The following is an 18,319-nucleotide window of genomic DNA, read 5'->3' on the forward strand; positions in this document are numbered from 1 at the left end:
CACATTTAGTGATCTAAATCATTTGGCACAACTCATGAATAATAAGGGCTCTACAGTCTCCTAATGGCTCTTTAATCGGTCTCTATTTGATTTTATTCAATCGGCCAAATGAAGTCAAGTGAATATATTTTACTCATGTTAATTTGTTTATTCGTTTTTATACTGAACTGTCTAATTCCCATCATAACCCTATGTTTAGTATAAAACATCGTGATGTTCAAGCACTTGTCATGTGTATTGAACTTGTATTTGTTGAGGTGCTCATTTCTATTATTTTTGTGCAATCAAATCAAACATTTGAACTTTTCTCCCACCATAAAATAAAATCCAGTTTTCAATCCAAGAATCCAAAAGAAAAGTATAAACATGCATCACTACTATCGTGTATGGTATAGCTTATAAGCATAGTCCAGGATGACGGTACATCTGTGCTCCATTGAAATGTTTTTTTATGGGCTTTGGTAAAATAAACCCACAATAAGTGAACATGAACGCAGAATGAAACAGGAAGGGGAAACCACAGAGCTTTGGATATGAAGTATGCCTACTGGAAGAAGAGGCAGAGGGATACTCTAGATCAGCTACTTTTTATTTTCCTAACAGCTACGTTCACTATTGTTCAGTGTAGCTTTAGTATTTGTTTATTATCCAGCTAAGTATTCCCCTTTTAAATGTATAAAACAGGGGACAGGGTGAGAGAGTTTGACTGCAATGTTAAAATGGAAAGAAAAAAGGAAGAGGGTGGAGCTGATGAACATGTCCATTAATGTACCTCTGTATCACATTGTATAAGCCTTTATATAACATTTTCAAGCCACACCCTAACGTTCAACATGGAACAAGTTTATCAGGTAGTACCGGTATAAACAGAACAGCTCCAGGTGACAGTGTCGTGAGTGAATGGAATTCTTTTGTAAGCCTCACCTTTTTCTTTTATAGCCCTCACAGGGAGGACACGTGACATTCTTCCCAGGTACAGGAATCCCTTTTTGGCTCCCGTTTCCGCCTTTGAGCCAAGACATGTTGAACACAAATCTCTGAACTGATTGGAAAGGGAGACAAAATCAATTTGATTCTTATCTGCAGGATATTTCTTATGATGTCCTGGTGCTCTCTCTCTATTGTCTCTGGCTTAACTTCATCAGAATACATTGTATTCATTGCTCTAAATCCTGATATGTCTGGGGTTTTTATAGACATTAACAATATAAATTGTAAGAAGCCTTTTTGACCCAATGACTTCTGTTAAATATTCAATCTTCAAGCAATCCTTACCCTGAAATGAAGCAATGACTCCACGAGCAAAAATGTAGGAATAAAAAACAAAGATTTTAATGTGCAAGTTATTAACTTCATGTAAACGCTCTTAAAAAAGTCTTTGTACATAAACGTTCTGCAGCCGACCTGCAAGTTTGTAATCAGACCACATAATCACATGATCATAAGAAAACTTCTGTATTCAGGTGTCACAGTGAACGCCCTTTGGAACCGTCCGCTCTTACCGAGTCAGCACAATAATCCTGATTGACACAAGCGAAGCAATCTAGCAGCATTAACTGGAATCAAGCACATTTAGCATAGTCATTCTTAAAGATCTGTACCCATGCAGCACAGTGATGTTTAAAAAAGAAAAAAAAAGAAGGCACATCGGCCGTATTAATGGATTTAACATCGCAGATCCAAATTGTGAATCAGTCTGTACAAAAATATACATACAGCATCTGCACAGTGAACAGGCTCACTGAGAAATACAACATTGCACAATAAAACTACCCAACAACATCCAGACATGTTTCCCACATTAGAGGCCAAATATTTTAGGGACAAACACTTTTTTGGACATGCTGTTATAAAATACAAAAAATTCTCTTTTCTCCGTCCTGCTACAATATGATATCCAACAACACCCTGTTGGTTTTTCAGACTTCCCCGAGGCAGAAGCAGAACTTGTGGACGGTTGTGTCGTGGGAACATTTATCGCCCAGGTGAGCAGAAGGCACTTAAAAGAGGGTGCAGCTGCTCCCACCCGGCAGTGGATCCCAGGCACTGCAGGCCCGGTCCTCACCAGCTTCAAGTGCAGCAGCTTGGCCCCATTTGATGTCCACCCTTACTGGCAATGCTCCCGTCTGTGCTGGGTCCACCTGACTCTGGTCCAGTTCACACTGGTTGTGTGTCCGGTGAGGAAGGATCTGGCAGTGTGTGCAACTCAGACTGCCTGAGAGGATCTGTAGCTGATTCTGAGGCAGATGTGAGATTCACCGTTTGACTGTGTGAGTCCACGTGTGTGGAAAGTGTTAACTCTGCTGGCTGCACTGTCTGAACTGCTAAATCTGAAGCTACTGGCTCATCTGGTAATGAAGAGGGCGATGGTCCATTTGTTACCGTGTGATCGACCTGCACCGGCTGTAGAGAATGTGCAGGTTCCTGTGGTTGTGAGGCGTTTGATGATGTGTGTGTTGGCAGGTGTTGAGTGCACGGCTCATTTTGTCTCTGTGGTCTGAGGTGTGTGTATTCGGCTTGTGTTTTTGCATTCTGCTCAGCAGTGGAGTAGTAAGGCAGGAACGGCCTCTCTGATGCACATGTCCGCATGGCCAGGTAGGTGTGCATGAGCAGGTGGGGGAATCGGGAGGTGAAGTAAGAGACAAAGTCATCAGGGATGGAGCCCAGAGTCTCTTGTACCTCTGCAGGCAACTCTCTGTAATGGTGTTTCTGTAGAGGGAGAGTCACAGTGAGGCAAACTTCACAGACCGCATTCTTTCAAAGACAAAACATGAAAATACATCCCTACCTTGTTTCTCATTGCACGCATCAGGTCTCTGACCGATCCACCTTTATAGGAACGGAACTTCCGCAGATCTGCAGAAGAAAGGAAGACAAAACTCAATACATCAACCACAGAAATGAATACCTGATAATCATTCAACTAGAAACCAATGAACAGGGACACCTGAAAAACAGAGCTAAGCTTCTTTAATACTACACTGTTTCTCAAGAACCCACACACTCAGTCAGGGCACAAAGAGAGGAAAGAGAGGATTTTGTTTTCCTGTTTCATGTAAAGAGACCAAGAAGAATGTTTTACAACGTCTTGTATCTTCACGTGCAAACTTCAGCCTCGGTCTCGTACCTGTCTGCAGTGGCACTGTGATATGCTCCCTCCAGTCACTCTTCACAACAGCCCTCCCTCCTCTCTCCAGCTGTCTCACGATTGGTCCGTCCAGTGGCTCCTTTTCTATTCTGTCACTCACATCCTGCAAGCAACCAACAAAAGATTATTTTAGAGACTTTCCAGTCTTTCGACAAAAGTCTTAATCACATTCTGACCATTTCTAGAATTTGGTGATCACTGACACATTTGTAATACTGTTGTTTTAAGTTCTTCACCTTCATAAATCACTTTAATGAATTCATGGGGTTGTTTTTGGACATCCTAGAGACATGTATAGTAGCTTAAGTTAAAATCTGTACAAAACAGCACATGAGTGTATTCAGACACTGGTCACTATATTGTACTACAGTGTGATTTTAGTAAGAAGAGGTTGAAAACATCAGGGACAGCCTAAAAGGAGTCAGTCCATACAAATGAATAGACACTGAGGCTCATTGCATTTAAAGAGACACACACACCAAAACGGAGCGTTCTGAGAGAGCTGGTTTATACAGGGTCACAAACCTCCTCTGGTGCTTGATTCATGTTATATTTTGATCAAAGCACAGCACAGATATTTCATTTAGACCACAGGGGACTGTTTGACTCTTTAATATTAAAAACTAACCTGAAAGAACTGCAGCTCCTTCTCCAGGCTCCAGAAGAAAGGGTGTTTGAGAACGCTCTCAGCTGCAGGTCTCCTCTGTGGCTCCATGCTCAACATCTGCTCTATGAGATCTCTGGCTACAATGTCCCCTGATTCATAACACAAAAACATACAGCTTTAGAACGTGTGCCCAAAATAAATTAATTTTTATTTAGCCCATACACATCTTAATAGCTTTACCAAACAAAACACACCGTCCTCTCCTCAGTGAACAACATTACTGTTTCTCTTTTTAAAACAAAGGAATTCCCAGAGGAAACCAGAGCTCACCGTGTTTGTCAGTCTGCAGATGGTCCAGGTTGTGTGAGCCCAGTAAGATGTTTGCTTGTCTCTGTAAAGACTTGCCGTACGGGTGGCTTCCCTGAGACACCACGTAGTAGAACACACAACCAGCAGAGAAGACGTCGACGGCGCACGTCTGCATGGGACAAGAGAGGGAAAGTCTGTCATGTCTAGGTTACTGTGGCAGGAAATGAAAACACATTTCACCAAGATACACATACACAAACATCCTCATAGCTTTACCAAACAAATCAAACACCCTCCTCTTCTCAGTGAACAATATTACTGTTTTTATTTTTGAAACAAAGGAATTCCCAGAGGGAAACTAAACTTGAAACAGCATTATGCTCGGACCAATTCAAAAAGTATGTGTATTTCCATTTGTGGGGGTGGTTTTGTGGAATGGTCTTGACGAAACGATTAAACAAAGTCTGAATATAATACAATTTTAAAAAATGTACAAAAGATATATCTTTGAAAAGTACAGAAATGAGGAAGGAGAATGTAAATCTCACAGATGTTAATGGCGCCTGTTCATTTTGTTCTTTTTTTTTGTTTGTTTTTGTTTTGTTCTGTTTTTCTTAATAGCTCAATTGGAGTATTGTTTTTGTCTTGTCTGTTTATTTTATTTATATTGGATTTTGCATTTGTTAATGGTGAAGAATGAGGGTAGGACTTGACAAGCCTGGGCTTCTTCCTATTCCTTTTCGAACGAGTCAAATGTGTATTATATTGAAATTGGCTTTTTATTTTTATTTTTTTTAATACAGATTTTTATTTTTTTTCCATTTGTTTATTCATTTTCATCTATTTTTAATCGTTCGAAATAAAAAAATTAAAAACCTGACCTGCGTGTTTACATGCATTTTACAAGTCCAGTTTGAGTCGGACCAGAAGTGAGCTGCTTCTCCACCACTCACTCACCGGGTTGTCTTTGCAGTCCTCACTGAGAACTTCGGGGGCGATCCAGCCTTCTGTGCCCGGCACGCCGGACCGTCTGCTGAAACTGTGACGACCCACCGCCAGCTTCTTACACAGGCCGAAGTCTGAGATCATGGCCCGGACCCGACCGTGGGCATTGGGCATGGACACCAGGATGTTGTGAGGTTTCAGGTCTCTGTGGACTGAAGGGAAAAATATGAAGGCAAGTGGCGAAGAACAAGTTGTATAGATATGTTTGTTTTTTTACTAAACAGCCAATAACAATGAGAATGAGATGTGTTGTTGTTCTGTTCTGTTCTGTGGTACCTACCAATGTTGAGAGAATGCAGGTGGGCCAGTCCTGACATGGTCTGCTGAAGAAGCTTAACTGGCTCTAGTCCATGACGGTCAAAATCCTTCCTCTCCACATACTAAAGAGAAGAAAGAAGTCATTAACTATGAAGAGAGGTCTCATTCTCACATGTGTGGTTGAGAATAAATAGTATCAGGGTTATTCCCTCTTTTGACTTTTTATGAAAACACATAGACACAAAAAATAACTTTACATAAGAGGAGGCCTACAACTGTATTTTAATCACAAAAAAACAGGCTTCTTGCTATTGACGGATGACGTTCGGGTACATATTGATTTTAGTTGCAACATTTTTGCGGATTTAAAAATGTATTTATAAATGGCAAGGAAACACTTTATGCTGTTGTGACATTTGTTTTCACTATTCATTGTAACCAGCAGAGGGCGATCTTACTTCATCAGTCACTCAAAGCAGACCATGAAAGGCCCTAAATTCAAAATGTGACAAACAGTACTGAGAGGGGAACTTCTTGATAAAGCGACACAACCATTTTTATTATCCATATGTCATCTTTAGTCTGTGAAACTAATAACCACTTCTTCTTGAAGTGGAAGTCTTGACCCCCTCTCCATTAACATACCAGGAAAGGTAACATTCCTCAGAGTGGCTGTTTTTTTTAAATATTACTCTATGATTACCTATGAGGAGCAGGTAGTTCCTCATGAAGTTGATGTGGTTCCTCTCTTGCAGGGCAGCGTTGGAGCAACTCCTTTTTTTGAATAAACTTTATCAGTATACCACATTACAACACACGGGCAAGGAAGTCCAGTGTGAAATTCAAGTCACTATATTAAAATTTTTAATGTCAGATAAAACAGAAAATAAAAAAACATAGTTTAGAAGGAAGAACTAGGCTACACTATGAAAAGAATAGTGTTTGAATGTTTTTTTTAATTATTTGGACATCTGTAAAGTTTTTGTTTCTGGATACTTTTCAGACAGATTCAAATAATGTCTTCAGTTCAATATAAAATAACTAAGTATAACGTTTATTTATATAGCACCTTTCAATAGCAGAGGTCCCAAAGTGCTTCAAAATAAAAGATTTACAGAGACAAGAAATACAGACAGTTACATAAATTCAGACATGGACAGATCAGACAAAGACAAGTCTAAACAGATGGGTCTTTAACTTTTAAAATTGTCCACAGAGTTCACAGCTCACGTCACCTCACTTCAGATATCAAAAACACACATTAACTTACCGATAAATAGGCAAAGATCCCTCAGGTCTGTAGTCCACAGCAGTATACATTCATACGTCCATTTGAAGCAGACGCTCCTGGTAATGGAAGTTCTGTGGCTCTCGTCTTTACTGCGTTTCCTCTTGCTGTTTTCCCTCTACTTTGCTAATTTGTTACGAGCATCGCTGCAGGAGCCATATCTGTCAACAGAGCGGTCAATCATGGTTTTCTACACCTATGTAAAGCATCAAATAACTAATTAAATAAGAAACTTATCTGGAAAAATGAGTCCTTGAACACGTCAGAATTAGAATAAATAGCATCAGTCAGTAGGGGGAGCTCTAAATATTTTGGCCTCACTTCAGATGAGAGGTGTTGCAATAGGCCTACCTGTAATGATGTTCTTTATACAGTCTATGGATAATAAGTACACAAATGTTTTGTATCAGTCAGCTGCAGTTCCTCTCCTTCTCTTTGAACTGTGGCATTCGGCTGTGGGACATGCACTGTAGCCAGAGGTGCTGCTTGTCAACAGGCTAGGCAGGCAACTGCAAGGGGAGAGCTCAAACTCTAAACCAGAAGCCCAAAATGTGAACATTTTACAATGACAGTATAGGAAACCTCCCCAATGGGGGCCTGACAGCATGGCAGCACTTACTTTAGTTGCCATGCTAAGCGTTTCATGCATTGTTGCTGTTTATGAATCATTCGGTGTTTCCAAGGCAACAATAGACATTCTGTCATTGCAGCCGCCTCGACAAGACACGTCCCATTACATCTATAAAATTACAGATTTCTCTGGCTTTGATAACTGTTGGAAACATTTGAGGTCATGTAGGTACTCAATAAAAACATATATATAACATAGGTTTAGTCCATTTTAAATGAAGATATTTAAATGTAAACACTGTCATACAAATACATATTGTCTGTTTTGATGAGACTGTCAATATTATGGAACCTGAAATATTGATAAATATTTTTTCTTCAGAAATGAAAAAACCACAAACCAAAAGAGAATTTGTAAACCAATTTTTACTGAATGTAAACGCATGTGTTACAAATATTTATGAAAAACAAAGTTGGCAGGTACAACATTTCCCTTTGAAGTTAACATAAATAAAGAAATCCCATATAACTGCAGTGTACAAAATGTAAAAAAATGTAATGTAAATGTAAACTGATCGAGAAATAAGAAATAAAACAGGCAGAGATGTAAAAGTTTGAGTAAAGTTATTACAGGTTCTGTTAAGTTGATACCACATGTAGGCCTACACAATCACTATATTCAATATTTGTTTTTTTGCAGCACATCAAAATGAATACACATTATTCTCTAACTAAAGGTGGTACTGTTGCTTTAAGACCAGTTATCGTGAAAGCAAAGACACAAAGCCCAAGGAAGTGAGTCAGACATTTGATAAGTAGTACCTTATAATTCTATTTTATACATTGTATCCTGGATAACAAAACTGAGAGAGCTATTAACATCTTCTTGAAAACATAATCAACAGTGCTTTACATCTGGAACTTCAATTTGTCTTGATTTTAAATCTGACTCCATTTAAAGTCAAACTTCATATTCAGGTCACTAGATTTGAGTCACCAAATGCTTTAAATCCCTTAAGTAGACTTCAGTTTTCATGTGCTCCAGTTAGCACAAAACAAACACAAATTATAAGATAAACTAATTCTGGTTGTTATTTTCATACACAGGAAATCCAAATTTGGTCTTTTCAAAGTCAATAAAAACACATATATACAAATACATAATAATATGTGCATCTAGATATTCTCTTTTGTCTTTTCAATATTGCCTATTCAATGCTACTTCCATGTTCAAGTAAGTTTAAAACAGCCTTGAGGGATGATTGTTCAAAGGCAAACTATTTTTTTACAAGGATGTTGCAGGCAACAGGGCCTCTGTAGGTAAACCCAAGGTAGAAAGTGATGTTCTCATTACTATGAGGCACTGAAGGCACATGAAGAGGTAGGATGTTGAATCTTTTTTTCCTAGGGCCATCAAGGTACACCACTCCATCTTCAGTCCATCCAGACACACGTTTCAGCATCATGGCAATCTCAGGTTTTTTCCATGCCTCACCCCTAAACCACTTCATGCGTTTCTCAGAGACCGAGAACACCTTGGTGACACTTTCAAACTTTTTCTTGTGGACAAATTTATCCAATCCATTCGCACTGCCCAGAAAAAAATGGGTGTAAAGCCTTCTTTTCCTCTGAGGAATGTCCTTCATCTTGATCCAGTAGTCTTTTTCCAGGTGTTCAACTGCTGATTGTACAATTTCATATTTGGTTTCTCTCTCCATGTCCATGTCATGATCCTCTGGCCAGAACAGCAAGGTGAGCAGGAACAGGGCACTTGGTAGGCATCTTCGTTTATCAGATGGGAACTGACCACATAGTGCCTGCAGATTTTTCAGAGTGACCTTTTTAGTATCTGGAGACAGGCAGTTCAGTGAAATGTGGGCCATGATGTAATTGACAATATCCCTTTGACCAAACTTTGCCTTTAATGGATTGCTGGGATAGAGAGAAAGGATGCTCTCTAAAAGGCATACTGCATTCCTCTGATCTGTTAACTTGGAGAGGATTGACGTTACATTACCTCCGCCAAGATGGTAGATGATCATGCGTTTTTGGAATGGCGTTAGATTGGCTGGGATTGATTGCCCCTTAAGTGCATTAGTGTGGGCTTCACTGAAGTACTTCCCATACTCTGAAGATTTTTTTGCCAGCCATGCGAGTGGTTGGCTAATCTTCTCTTCGGGACTTTCAGGGTTGTCCTCGTCATCTGCACCAATGTCTGTCTGAAAGTAACTCAGGTCTTCTGAAATCCACTCCAAAGCAGCTTGCATTGTTTTGTGAAGTTTTTTCAAAGGGCCATGAAATGGCTCCCAGGCATCTTTAACTTCCTCTGGAATGTAATCTGTCAACAGGTACTTCATACACTCTGAATGACCATTGGTTTTGTATGCAAACACCTCCAATGAAGAGATGAGTTTAAGAAGACTGCATCCAACTTCAACTTCAGCAAAAAATCCTGAATGATTCACATTTTCCATGTCTGCTTCAGCGGCTTTCTCACACTCTTGAAAACACTCTAGAGCTTTCAGTGCAGTCCCCATAGCATCTGCTGTATTTTGGGCTGTCTTTGGTACATTGTCATTGTCAATGGTTTTGCATTTAGCTTGGAACCATTTCCTGTACACCTGCCCCTTTGTGTCGAGTATGTAGGAGTTGTTCGGCCGCTGTTTAGCTGCTGTCTCTGCCCAGCGTTTTGCCTCTTCAAACTTTTCATAAGTATAATGAAGACGAGCAAGTTGTTGTGCAAAAAATGGATCTTTATTGAAACGCTCAAATGCCTCAGTGAGCAACTCAATTGCTTTGGCTGGGCTTTTCTCCTTTTCACACACGTGCTCAATAAGAGGAGAGAAAAAGCTGTCATATTTGTCTCCTTTGCTTATTCTTGATCTCCTTATGAAAAGTGCTCTCAGGAATGACAAATATTCGAGCAGGGCTTCACAATGAGACTGGGAGATGAAAGAGTTTTGAACATACGTGTTCAACAGTGCCACATAGAGGATGAGGCGAGTGACAACAGATTGGCGGTCAATGCCTTGAAGCAAATGTTCCACAAAATGTTGAACATAGTCAACATTGAATTCTTGACTCATCAGAACAAAAGTCAGAATGAATTCGGGTTCATATCGTTCTTCAAGTGCCTCTCGTTTTCCAGAAAACTTTCTCCTCTCTTGGTTAGACAGCTTGTGAGTGACGGACACATTCTGTAATGGAGACTCCTTGCATTTCCTCTCTGGATCATAGGACCTTCTACAGCTCAACAAAATGAAGCATGGAGTTCCATACTGGATTCTTTTGGTGTTAACGGCAACTTCCAGCTCATTTCTGAGATCATCAAGGTATTCTTTGTCTGAGTCTTCAATGAGAAGCAGTACAGTAAGACACTTGTGTGGATCTTTTTCTTCATACTCTCTTAGTTCAACTGCATGTTGTGCAACAACAGAAGCGGAGTATGAGGGCTTCACAACTGCACACCTCAGATCTTTCCTGTTATTCCACAGCACTTGTCTTGCCACAGTGCTTCCACCACTTCCTGGATGATGGTAGATGTTAATACTAACCACTGGAGTTTCATCTGTGTTCCTTTTAAAAGCTTCACGGAGAAGTTTGGTAACTTCTTGATAAGCATCTCTTTCAATTACCTCTCCAACATACTTGTGCTCAGCAAGCCAAAAATTCAACCAGTTCACTCTCCCACCATGGTAGAACTGGCGTTCAATGTTTTCTTTCTCCACATTGATGAAGTCTTCGCTTGTTTCATCACAATGATCCACTGTCAGAATTTCCAGTGAATACATCTGTTCTTCTTCATGTGTTTCAAGAAGACAAGTCCCTTTCACAAACACTGGCAAGTGTTTCCTGGCACATGAATTAAAGGGTTGTACTTGCTGCAGAGTTGCATTAATGTGACTCATTTTCATCCCAACAACACTGGAATTTGTCACAGTTTCTGTTCGACATGACCCCTCTGCAAAGCTTTGCCACTTCTGAAAGTTATCCTGGGATGGACAGATGCAGATGATGTCTTCATGGCCTCCCATCTCAGGGAAAAACTCATAAAAGGTGTGCAAGAATGGTTTCTCAACTGGGGATGTGATAAGAAAAATGACCTGGAAGGTTCCTTTTGGCAAGAGTTGTTTACAGATCAAAGACACAGACTCTCGCAGAAAAGTCCCTTTTGTCTCAATCCAAGTCATTTCATCACACAGAGTTTCATTTCCTTTGTAATCAGTTCGGCCATTACAAAAGATCCAGCTTGTTTGGTCAAACAGATGCAACTGGCTTGTGAATTCTTTGATGTTCATGTCGCCTGGTATCCTGTAACTCTGCAGAGAATGCATGTTTGCAGCGTGATGCTGAAGGTATCTACTGCAAAGACCAGATACCTCTGAGTCTGGGTCAAACTCAAAAACACAGAATATTTTCATTTTGAGCAGCCAGTCAATGCTGCGAAGGTCGTCAGATGGGAATCTATTTGTGATGAGTATGAACCATTTATCTTTTTCCATGAACTTCTTCCCACTTGTCATCAGCATTGTTAGTTTCCGTCCTAAGTCTTGGCAGTTTTCTGGGGCACTAAGGAACTTCATTTTCTCTGCTTCTTCCCTTTGTGCATCCCGATCTTTGACTCTCTGGTAGAAATCACTTAGGTCTTTGTCACTCACTGGCTCCGTTTTTGAACCCAACCTCCGCAGGATGGCTTCTTTTTCAAACTCCACTTTGTTAGTTGCCTCTTTGAAGTTCGGTAGACGAACTGCATACACCTTGCTTTTAACAATACTAATAGAAGGCACAATGTCAACCTCTACCACATACTTCTTTTCTGTACTTTCCCTGTCCATAACTTCAATGAACCTTGGAGGCCGCACACACTGGCGTACATGCTCCTTGTCAGAACAGACACTTCTTTCAATGTAGTCCAAAGAATCTACAAAAATATCTCTCTCTTTCACAGGGATACCAGTTATCTCACCATGCACATAACCTGCATCCTCCTTGCTGTCCATCACACCAAAGTGTATTGTACCATTTGATCTAATGTTCATGCAGCCAGTGGCAAATTTAAGGACCTCTTTTGCAAACTTAGCTTGGAGTCTTGTGCGATCCAATGCAGCAGCTATGGCAAATGACTTAAATTCATGGCATGGAGATGTCAGATTAAAAGCACCTGATTCTGGTTGCAGGACTCTGTGCTTTACATACATGAAATCAATCCCTTCTTGATCAAATGGTCGAGGTCTGCAATCTTCCTTTGAATTTGAAGTCTGTCTCTCTTTTAAGACATCTTCAACACTCTCATGAGTCTGTGCAGGAGGGTCTCCACTTGCTGTAGGAACACACGGAACTGATTTCAATTCCAACTCAGTTTTTTTACCACTGTTGGGCTTTTTCCTCTCTTGCTTAACCTCTCGTTGCTTTGAGTTGATGAGCTCATCTCTCTTTTGAATGATCAAATGAGCAGGTCCTGATTTCATGCAAATCTTAGCCTTTAAAAACTCCTCATTTAATGTAAGAAGGATTTGTCCGTTTACTTCTTCCTCATAAAGCTTTTCTATGTACTGCTCCTTCACTCCAATTGATTTCAGCCAGGTGCTGACTTGAGATTCGGTCCAAACCTCGGGTGATGGGTCAAGTTTGTCAGCTGTTGGTGAGGAAAAAAGGAAAAGGCAACAGGTTTGATTATAAATAAAAGATTGGGGGACATTTTGAGCATTTTGCCACTGACAGTCAGTGCTAATTAGGCTGTCAGTATCAATTTAGCTCTTATTGAAGACGTCAATCTTTAAATAGGTAAATACTTTTTTTTGCTCCAAGGAGGCAGTAGAACTAGGGTCGTCAAAATACCAGAAGTTTAACTTCGACACCATTCCTCAAAAAAACGCGCTTGTATTGCTGTAAGGCAAGTGGTATCTAAAAGTATACCATTTTTTGACAACCTTAAGCCAAACAACTTTTGACCACAACACTGAAATATTTCCACCACTGCACTAGGTTTGTTTTTTCCTAGCTTTAGCTGAACCTTCTCGGTCAACACACGTAATCATTCATGCTCCACTTCTCATATTACCTGTGGTGTACCACGCAAGGCTCAATATTAGGTCCACTTTTATTCTGGACCTACATGCTCCTATACTTGATATGATATGGTGATATCATTCAGCATCAAAATGCCGTGTTTTTCAGTGATTGAAAGGGTTATAGTCGTATGAGCTTTGTTATGATATGTATAATATCATGGAAACCATTTGGCCTAATAAAGAAAAATTATGATTAACATTTCAGCATCTTTCAGTCTTTTGTTTTGGCATTAAAAAGACCACTAACTGACCACAAGTCTCAGCCTCTTTGTGTCAGTTTTTACCATGATCTGCTGAAGAGTCTTTGCTCTGTGTCACTTCAGAGTAGCATAGCACAGATTAGCTTCTCCAGTACATCAGGTCTACGTGCTAATGGTGTTTTTTAACTGATGTCTCACTTGTCTTAAGTCCAAGATGATTAAAAGAAGCGGCATTTGGCAGTGACTTGTGGTCAAAGGAGGCGCTATACTGTTAATCCCTACAGTGTTATTGAAAATCTCTGCTAAAGCTGCTTCTGCACAATGAAAGTCCCCAGTATAAATGTCATTGGCATTCTTTTATTGCCAGCCATATCAGGAAATGTGTTATTTTCAGACCAGTCTTGTACTTAAATACTATAAACCTGGATTACAATATCCTAATTCTATGTATAACATTATGCTGCCAGTTCAAATACGTTTTCTTTTTTTCTTTAAGTGGTTGTTGGACGTTCTGACAGTTTGATTCCTGCTGGTGTCTTTATTGCACATCATATCCCACTGTATCCACTGTTTCCTGTCTGCCTCCACCAATTAAAATTTAAAAATCACACAACTTGTCACAACACTCACCCATGATCTTCTTTTCTTTTTCATCAGATTATCAATGTTGGTGTTTCACCTTTCTTATCACCTTCCATCTACAAAAGAAAATATTCAATTACACTGAGTCGATTATTGACTTAGTTGTTATTTGAGTTATTGTTCTTAATTCTTATTCTTAGTCATTATCATCAATCTGCCTGTCTGGGTCTGCTTTACTTTTAGTTTTTATGCATCTATGTTGCTGCCCATGTATGTCTGATGTAATGTCTATTTTACATTTTATTGGGTTATTTCCTAAAAGCCTAACCAGGAACAAGGATGGCAAATTAGCCATGGCTAGAAGTCCTAAGTATATACATTGCATCGGTTGCACTTTAATCCGATGTGTAACAATGCCTATGTCTCTGACAAATAAATTGATATAGATAAATATACACATGGAATAAGACAGATTTTGGTGAAACTGGTTCACTAGTCAGTCCCTCCAGGACTTTTTGGGGGATTGTTGCGGCCTAAAATGACTGATTTCGCGGCAGCTTTTTAAGAAAATTGCAATGCAAGTTGCGATGTTTTTAGACGTTTTTTTGCAATTAAATTGCGGCAGGAAGCGAAAATTGCGACACTAGTTGCGATTATTTTAATGTAAAAAAAATCTAGTTTTTTATTATTAAACTATTTTCTTACACACACTTCGATGTGATTGAGTGATGCCTCTGCCTCACTCAGTGATGTCTCTCTCTCTTTCACGCACACACACACACACACACTTACTCACACTCTTCATCTGATTTCATTACACATCCAAATTAATACGTTGCCTTAAGCTTTTAAACCACTTTAAACATTTTACGACGTTGTATTCCTAACTACTTTCATGAATACACGAACGCACACACGCATGAGCGTGCACACACACACTGTTTGTTTCGCATTTATTTAACTTGTATGTCTTGTATGTTGTCCGCGCGTTTCAGTCATTCTCCTGGTGTGTTTTGCGGTAAAGTTTGCAGAAAAGTTGCGGTGATTGGACAAAATTGCAAGGTCGTCCAGAATTTGCAGGGATTGGTTGAATTTGCATTAATTGTTGCGATCGCAACATCGCAACTTCCTGGAGGGACTGACTAGTATTTTTAACCAATTTTAATTACAGAACGCTTTAAACATCCTGGTACAGACATTTCACTGAGTCACTCAATCTTAGTTCAATGCAAAATACAGTTCAATCAATCAAATCATCAACACTACTCAAGATTACAGCCCAAGTGATTTAACATTTTAGAGGACTTTATGGAAATGCAGTCCACTTATCAATGGTTTTTGGGAAAGACACTGGATTCTAAATCACTGTCAGGTGACTTATCCAGTGATGTGTGAATGTAATTAGTTTATGCCTATGGTCCGTCACTTTACAAAACATCCTCTGCCATCAGTGTCTGAATGTGACATGTAGAGTAAATGCACTTAACATTAATGTAAAACATATTAGTATGAAGTCTCAACAGGCATTAATCCACTATTTTCAAACTTTAAGACATCGGTGTTGTCTATGTAGTTTAGTTTAAAGGGATACTTCACCCATTTGCATTAAGCTTTGTATCATTAGAAACATGGTAGTATTTTTTAATGGTCGTGCATCCCTCTCTCATTTTCCCCTGAGATGGGAAATCTTTGTATTTCTGAGTCTGAAAAGGAGCTTCCAGTGACGCAAAATGACGATTTTTGCGTCACTGGAAGCTGTTGCGGTTAGCAGGGTGAAACTACAACGCTAGTTCCTCATATTTTTGACCACTGAAGCTACAGACCAATCACAGATCAGTGGGTGGGAGTTCACTCCCAGAATCAAAACTTAACGTCCACCATATTGCTTGGAAGCTATGCTAACAGGCTCTATGGAGAAAGCTCATAATGGCGAAAATATAAATATAGCGGCGAGATGGCTGCTGCCGACAGGCCGGTCTTGTGTTTTGGCTGCTGCGGCCACTGCCCGCCGGGGGCGCTCCTGACCGCTCACAGGACACAAGACCAGCCTGGCGGTGAGGACGAGGAGCCCGGGTCGGCTCGACCTGGGACCAACTGGTTGTGTCGGTGCTCTCACTGTTTGCCTATGGACACAGACATAGAGTCTGTTTTCTGCCAGGAATTTCCAAGATACCAATTCCTACTGAATCAGTTGAGGAAACGGCCTTATGTGTTGAAGTAAATATGTCTGTAAATGTTTTTATTACTATATTATAGTAATTTTTATTACTATACTGTATATTTTGGAGAAACTGTAACGATCGAATTTCCCTCTGGGATTAATAAAGTATTTCTGATTCTGAACTAGAGGATCTTAGTGGGAGTGGCCTGCGGTGCTGTGCATTCTGGGATTTGGTGTCTTTCATCCACATGAGCCAAAAAGACACTTTCTGCCTTTTCTCGGCCAAGAAGGCACCAACTTCAAAATGTATTTCACATTTCTACTACATATATGACCCAATGTCAATAAAGATTCATGTTTCAACGGGTGAAGTATCCCTTTAAGTCCACTCGTGTTAACCCAGAATGACGATGTACATTTAGCCTGGACAGGGTTCATATTTGCAATTTGAAGAAATCTACAGGAATAATAAAAATCAGTGGCATTAGTAGGCCTAAACTGCGTTTGGCTATAAAAGTGTTCATCCAGGTCAAAGCTATGTTGACCTTTATCACATCGATTAAAGCCTATAACTACTGTATGATGTTTTTAAGCTGGTTGGATGAGATATAACTTTTAGTAGCCAGTTTATAAATGTATCTTACCTCACATCCTCTGTGTCTGAAACAGAGGGAATGTGATGATAAGCTTGATAGTTTCATGAATTATTAATACATTTTTGCTTTGATGGTGACTCATTTTTACTTTGCTATAGTTAGTTTCAACAGAGTTAGTTTAGACCACTTCTTAAAAAATTGAGCAAGTTATTTATACTCTAAATGGGAAAGATAGAGACGCAGTTCCCCAAACTATCTTAACTATCAAAATGTTCTTAAAATTGTATTAATTCTTATTTCTTGTTTTTCTTGGTTTGCTGATAGTCGGACTAAAACAGTAGTTCTCTTGTAGTGAGGAGGGAAAGTTGACTAAGAGAACCAGTTGTTATTTTTCTGCATGCAAAATTCAGCCCATAATCACTAGGATGTAAAACATGATGCAAAGAAAACCAAACTTTCTTTGGTTTCGAGGGTCCTCTCTCCATTCTCGGCCCAGGTGTATCATACTCCCTACTTCCTTCATTCCTGTTATGTCCCTGCGATTTTCTTATGAGCAACCACGAAAAAAAAGGCAAACATTGCTCCTACCTTGACAAAAAGCAGACACATAAACAGCCTTGTTCCACTTTCCGGGCTGGTTTTCTTCGAGCTGCTGTTTCTTCCGCTTCCCCGCCTAAACTCTGAACACCGGATAGTTCTGCCTGTCACCGGGCTTGACTGGACCTACTGCGCAAACTCAGTGTCTTAAGTTTCGGTTTTGGGGAAATTCATCGACCTACCCTCATGTGCACCGCCCTTACTGCAATCTCTGCCATGTTTAGTGATCTAAATCATTTGGCACAGCTCATGAATAATAAGGGCTCTACAGTCTCCTAATGGCTCTTTAATCGGTCTTTATTTGATTTTATTCAATCGGTCAAATGAAGTCAAGTGAATATATTTTACTTACAGTAATTTGTTTGTTCGTTTTTATACTGAACTGTATAATTCCCATAATAACCCTGTGTTAGGTATAAAACATTAATGTTATTAATGTAATATACACTTGTCCACATGTGTATTGAACTTGTATTTGTTGAGGTGCTCACTTGTATTATTTTTGTGCAATCAAATCAAACATTTCAACTTTTCTCCCACCATAATTTAAACTCCAGTTTTCAATCAAATAATCCAAAAGAAAAGTATATACATGCCTCACTACTATAATATAGTATATGGTTTAACATGTAACTTATAGTCCTTGATGAAGGTCCATCTGTGCTCCAGAGAACTATGTTTCTATGGGCTTTGGTAAAATAAACCCACAATAAGTGAACATGAACGCAGAATGAAACAGGAAGGGGAAACCACAGAGCTTTGGATATGAAGTAGACCTGAAGGAAGAAGAGGCAGAGGAGAAATCTAGATGAGCTACTTTTTTTATTTTCCTTTCCGTCCTGCTTTCACTGTTGTTCAATGTAGCTTTAGTATTTGTTTAGTATCCAGATACATGCTCCTTTTTTTGTGTGGACTAAAGAGAGAATA

General features: G+C 39.6%; 2 protein-coding genes across 3 annotated transcripts; both read right to left on the minus strand.

Annotated features, from left to right (window-relative positions):
• Positions 1 to 1,310: 1,310 nt before the first annotated feature.
• Positions 1,311 to 7,468, minus strand: LOC109985841 (serine/threonine-protein kinase/endoribonuclease IRE1-like). Of its 2 annotated transcripts, none has more exons than XM_065964604.1 (8): positions 6,598 to 7,468; positions 5,350 to 5,449; positions 5,022 to 5,221; positions 4,086 to 4,233; positions 3,777 to 3,904; positions 3,128 to 3,251; positions 2,789 to 2,856; positions 1,311 to 2,709 (listed from the first exon to the last, which is right to left on the minus strand). In XM_065964604.1, the coding sequence occupies exons 2-8, from the start codon at positions 5,384 to 5,386 to the stop codon at positions 2,158 to 2,160; spliced, it is 1,257 nt and encodes a 418-aa protein (XP_065820676.1). In that variant the 5' UTR covers positions 5,387 to 5,449; positions 6,598 to 7,468; the 3' UTR covers positions 1,311 to 2,157. The 2 variants fall into 2 exon arrangements, with proteins under 2 accessions (XP_065820676.1, XP_065820675.1); XM_065964603.1 differs by having other exon boundaries at positions 6,031 to 7,468.
• Positions 7,469 to 7,593: 125 nt separating this feature from the next.
• LOC109985853 (sterile alpha motif domain-containing protein 9-like) lies at positions 7,594 to 17,532 on the minus strand. The gene is made up of 3 exons (XM_065964602.1): positions 17,384 to 17,532; positions 14,087 to 14,154; positions 7,594 to 12,820 (listed from the first exon to the last, which is right to left on the minus strand). Exons 2-3 carry the CDS (start codon positions 14,088 to 14,090, stop codon positions 8,463 to 8,465), a joined length of 4,362 nt encoding a protein of 1,453 aa, XP_065820674.1. The 5' UTR covers positions 14,091 to 14,154; positions 17,384 to 17,532; the 3' UTR covers positions 7,594 to 8,462.
• Positions 17,533 to 18,319: the final 787 nt, after the last annotated feature.

Source organism: Labrus bergylta, chromosome 16 (genome assembly GCF_963930695.1).
Source record: "Labrus bergylta chromosome 16, fLabBer1.1, whole genome shotgun sequence".
NCBI classification, from domain to species: Eukaryota; Metazoa; Chordata; class Actinopteri; order Labriformes; family Labridae; genus Labrus; species Labrus bergylta.

What these genes read in the sequence shown, in the direction of transcription:
- LOC109985841 (XM_065964604.1), bottom strand. Translation starts at nt 5,386, where the DNA reads ATGTCAGGACTGGCCCACCTGCATTCTCTCAACATTG. An exon ending in AGGACTGCAAAGACAACCCG is followed by an intron (nt 4,234 to 5,021) that starts GTGAGTGAGTGG and finishes TGTCCCATGCAG; the next exon opens with ACGTGCGCCGTCGACGTCTT. An exon ending in CACAGTGCCACTGCAGACAG is followed by an intron (nt 2,857 to 3,127) that starts GTACGAGACCGA and finishes TTTCTTCTGCAG; the next exon opens with ATCTGCGGAAGTTCCGTTCC.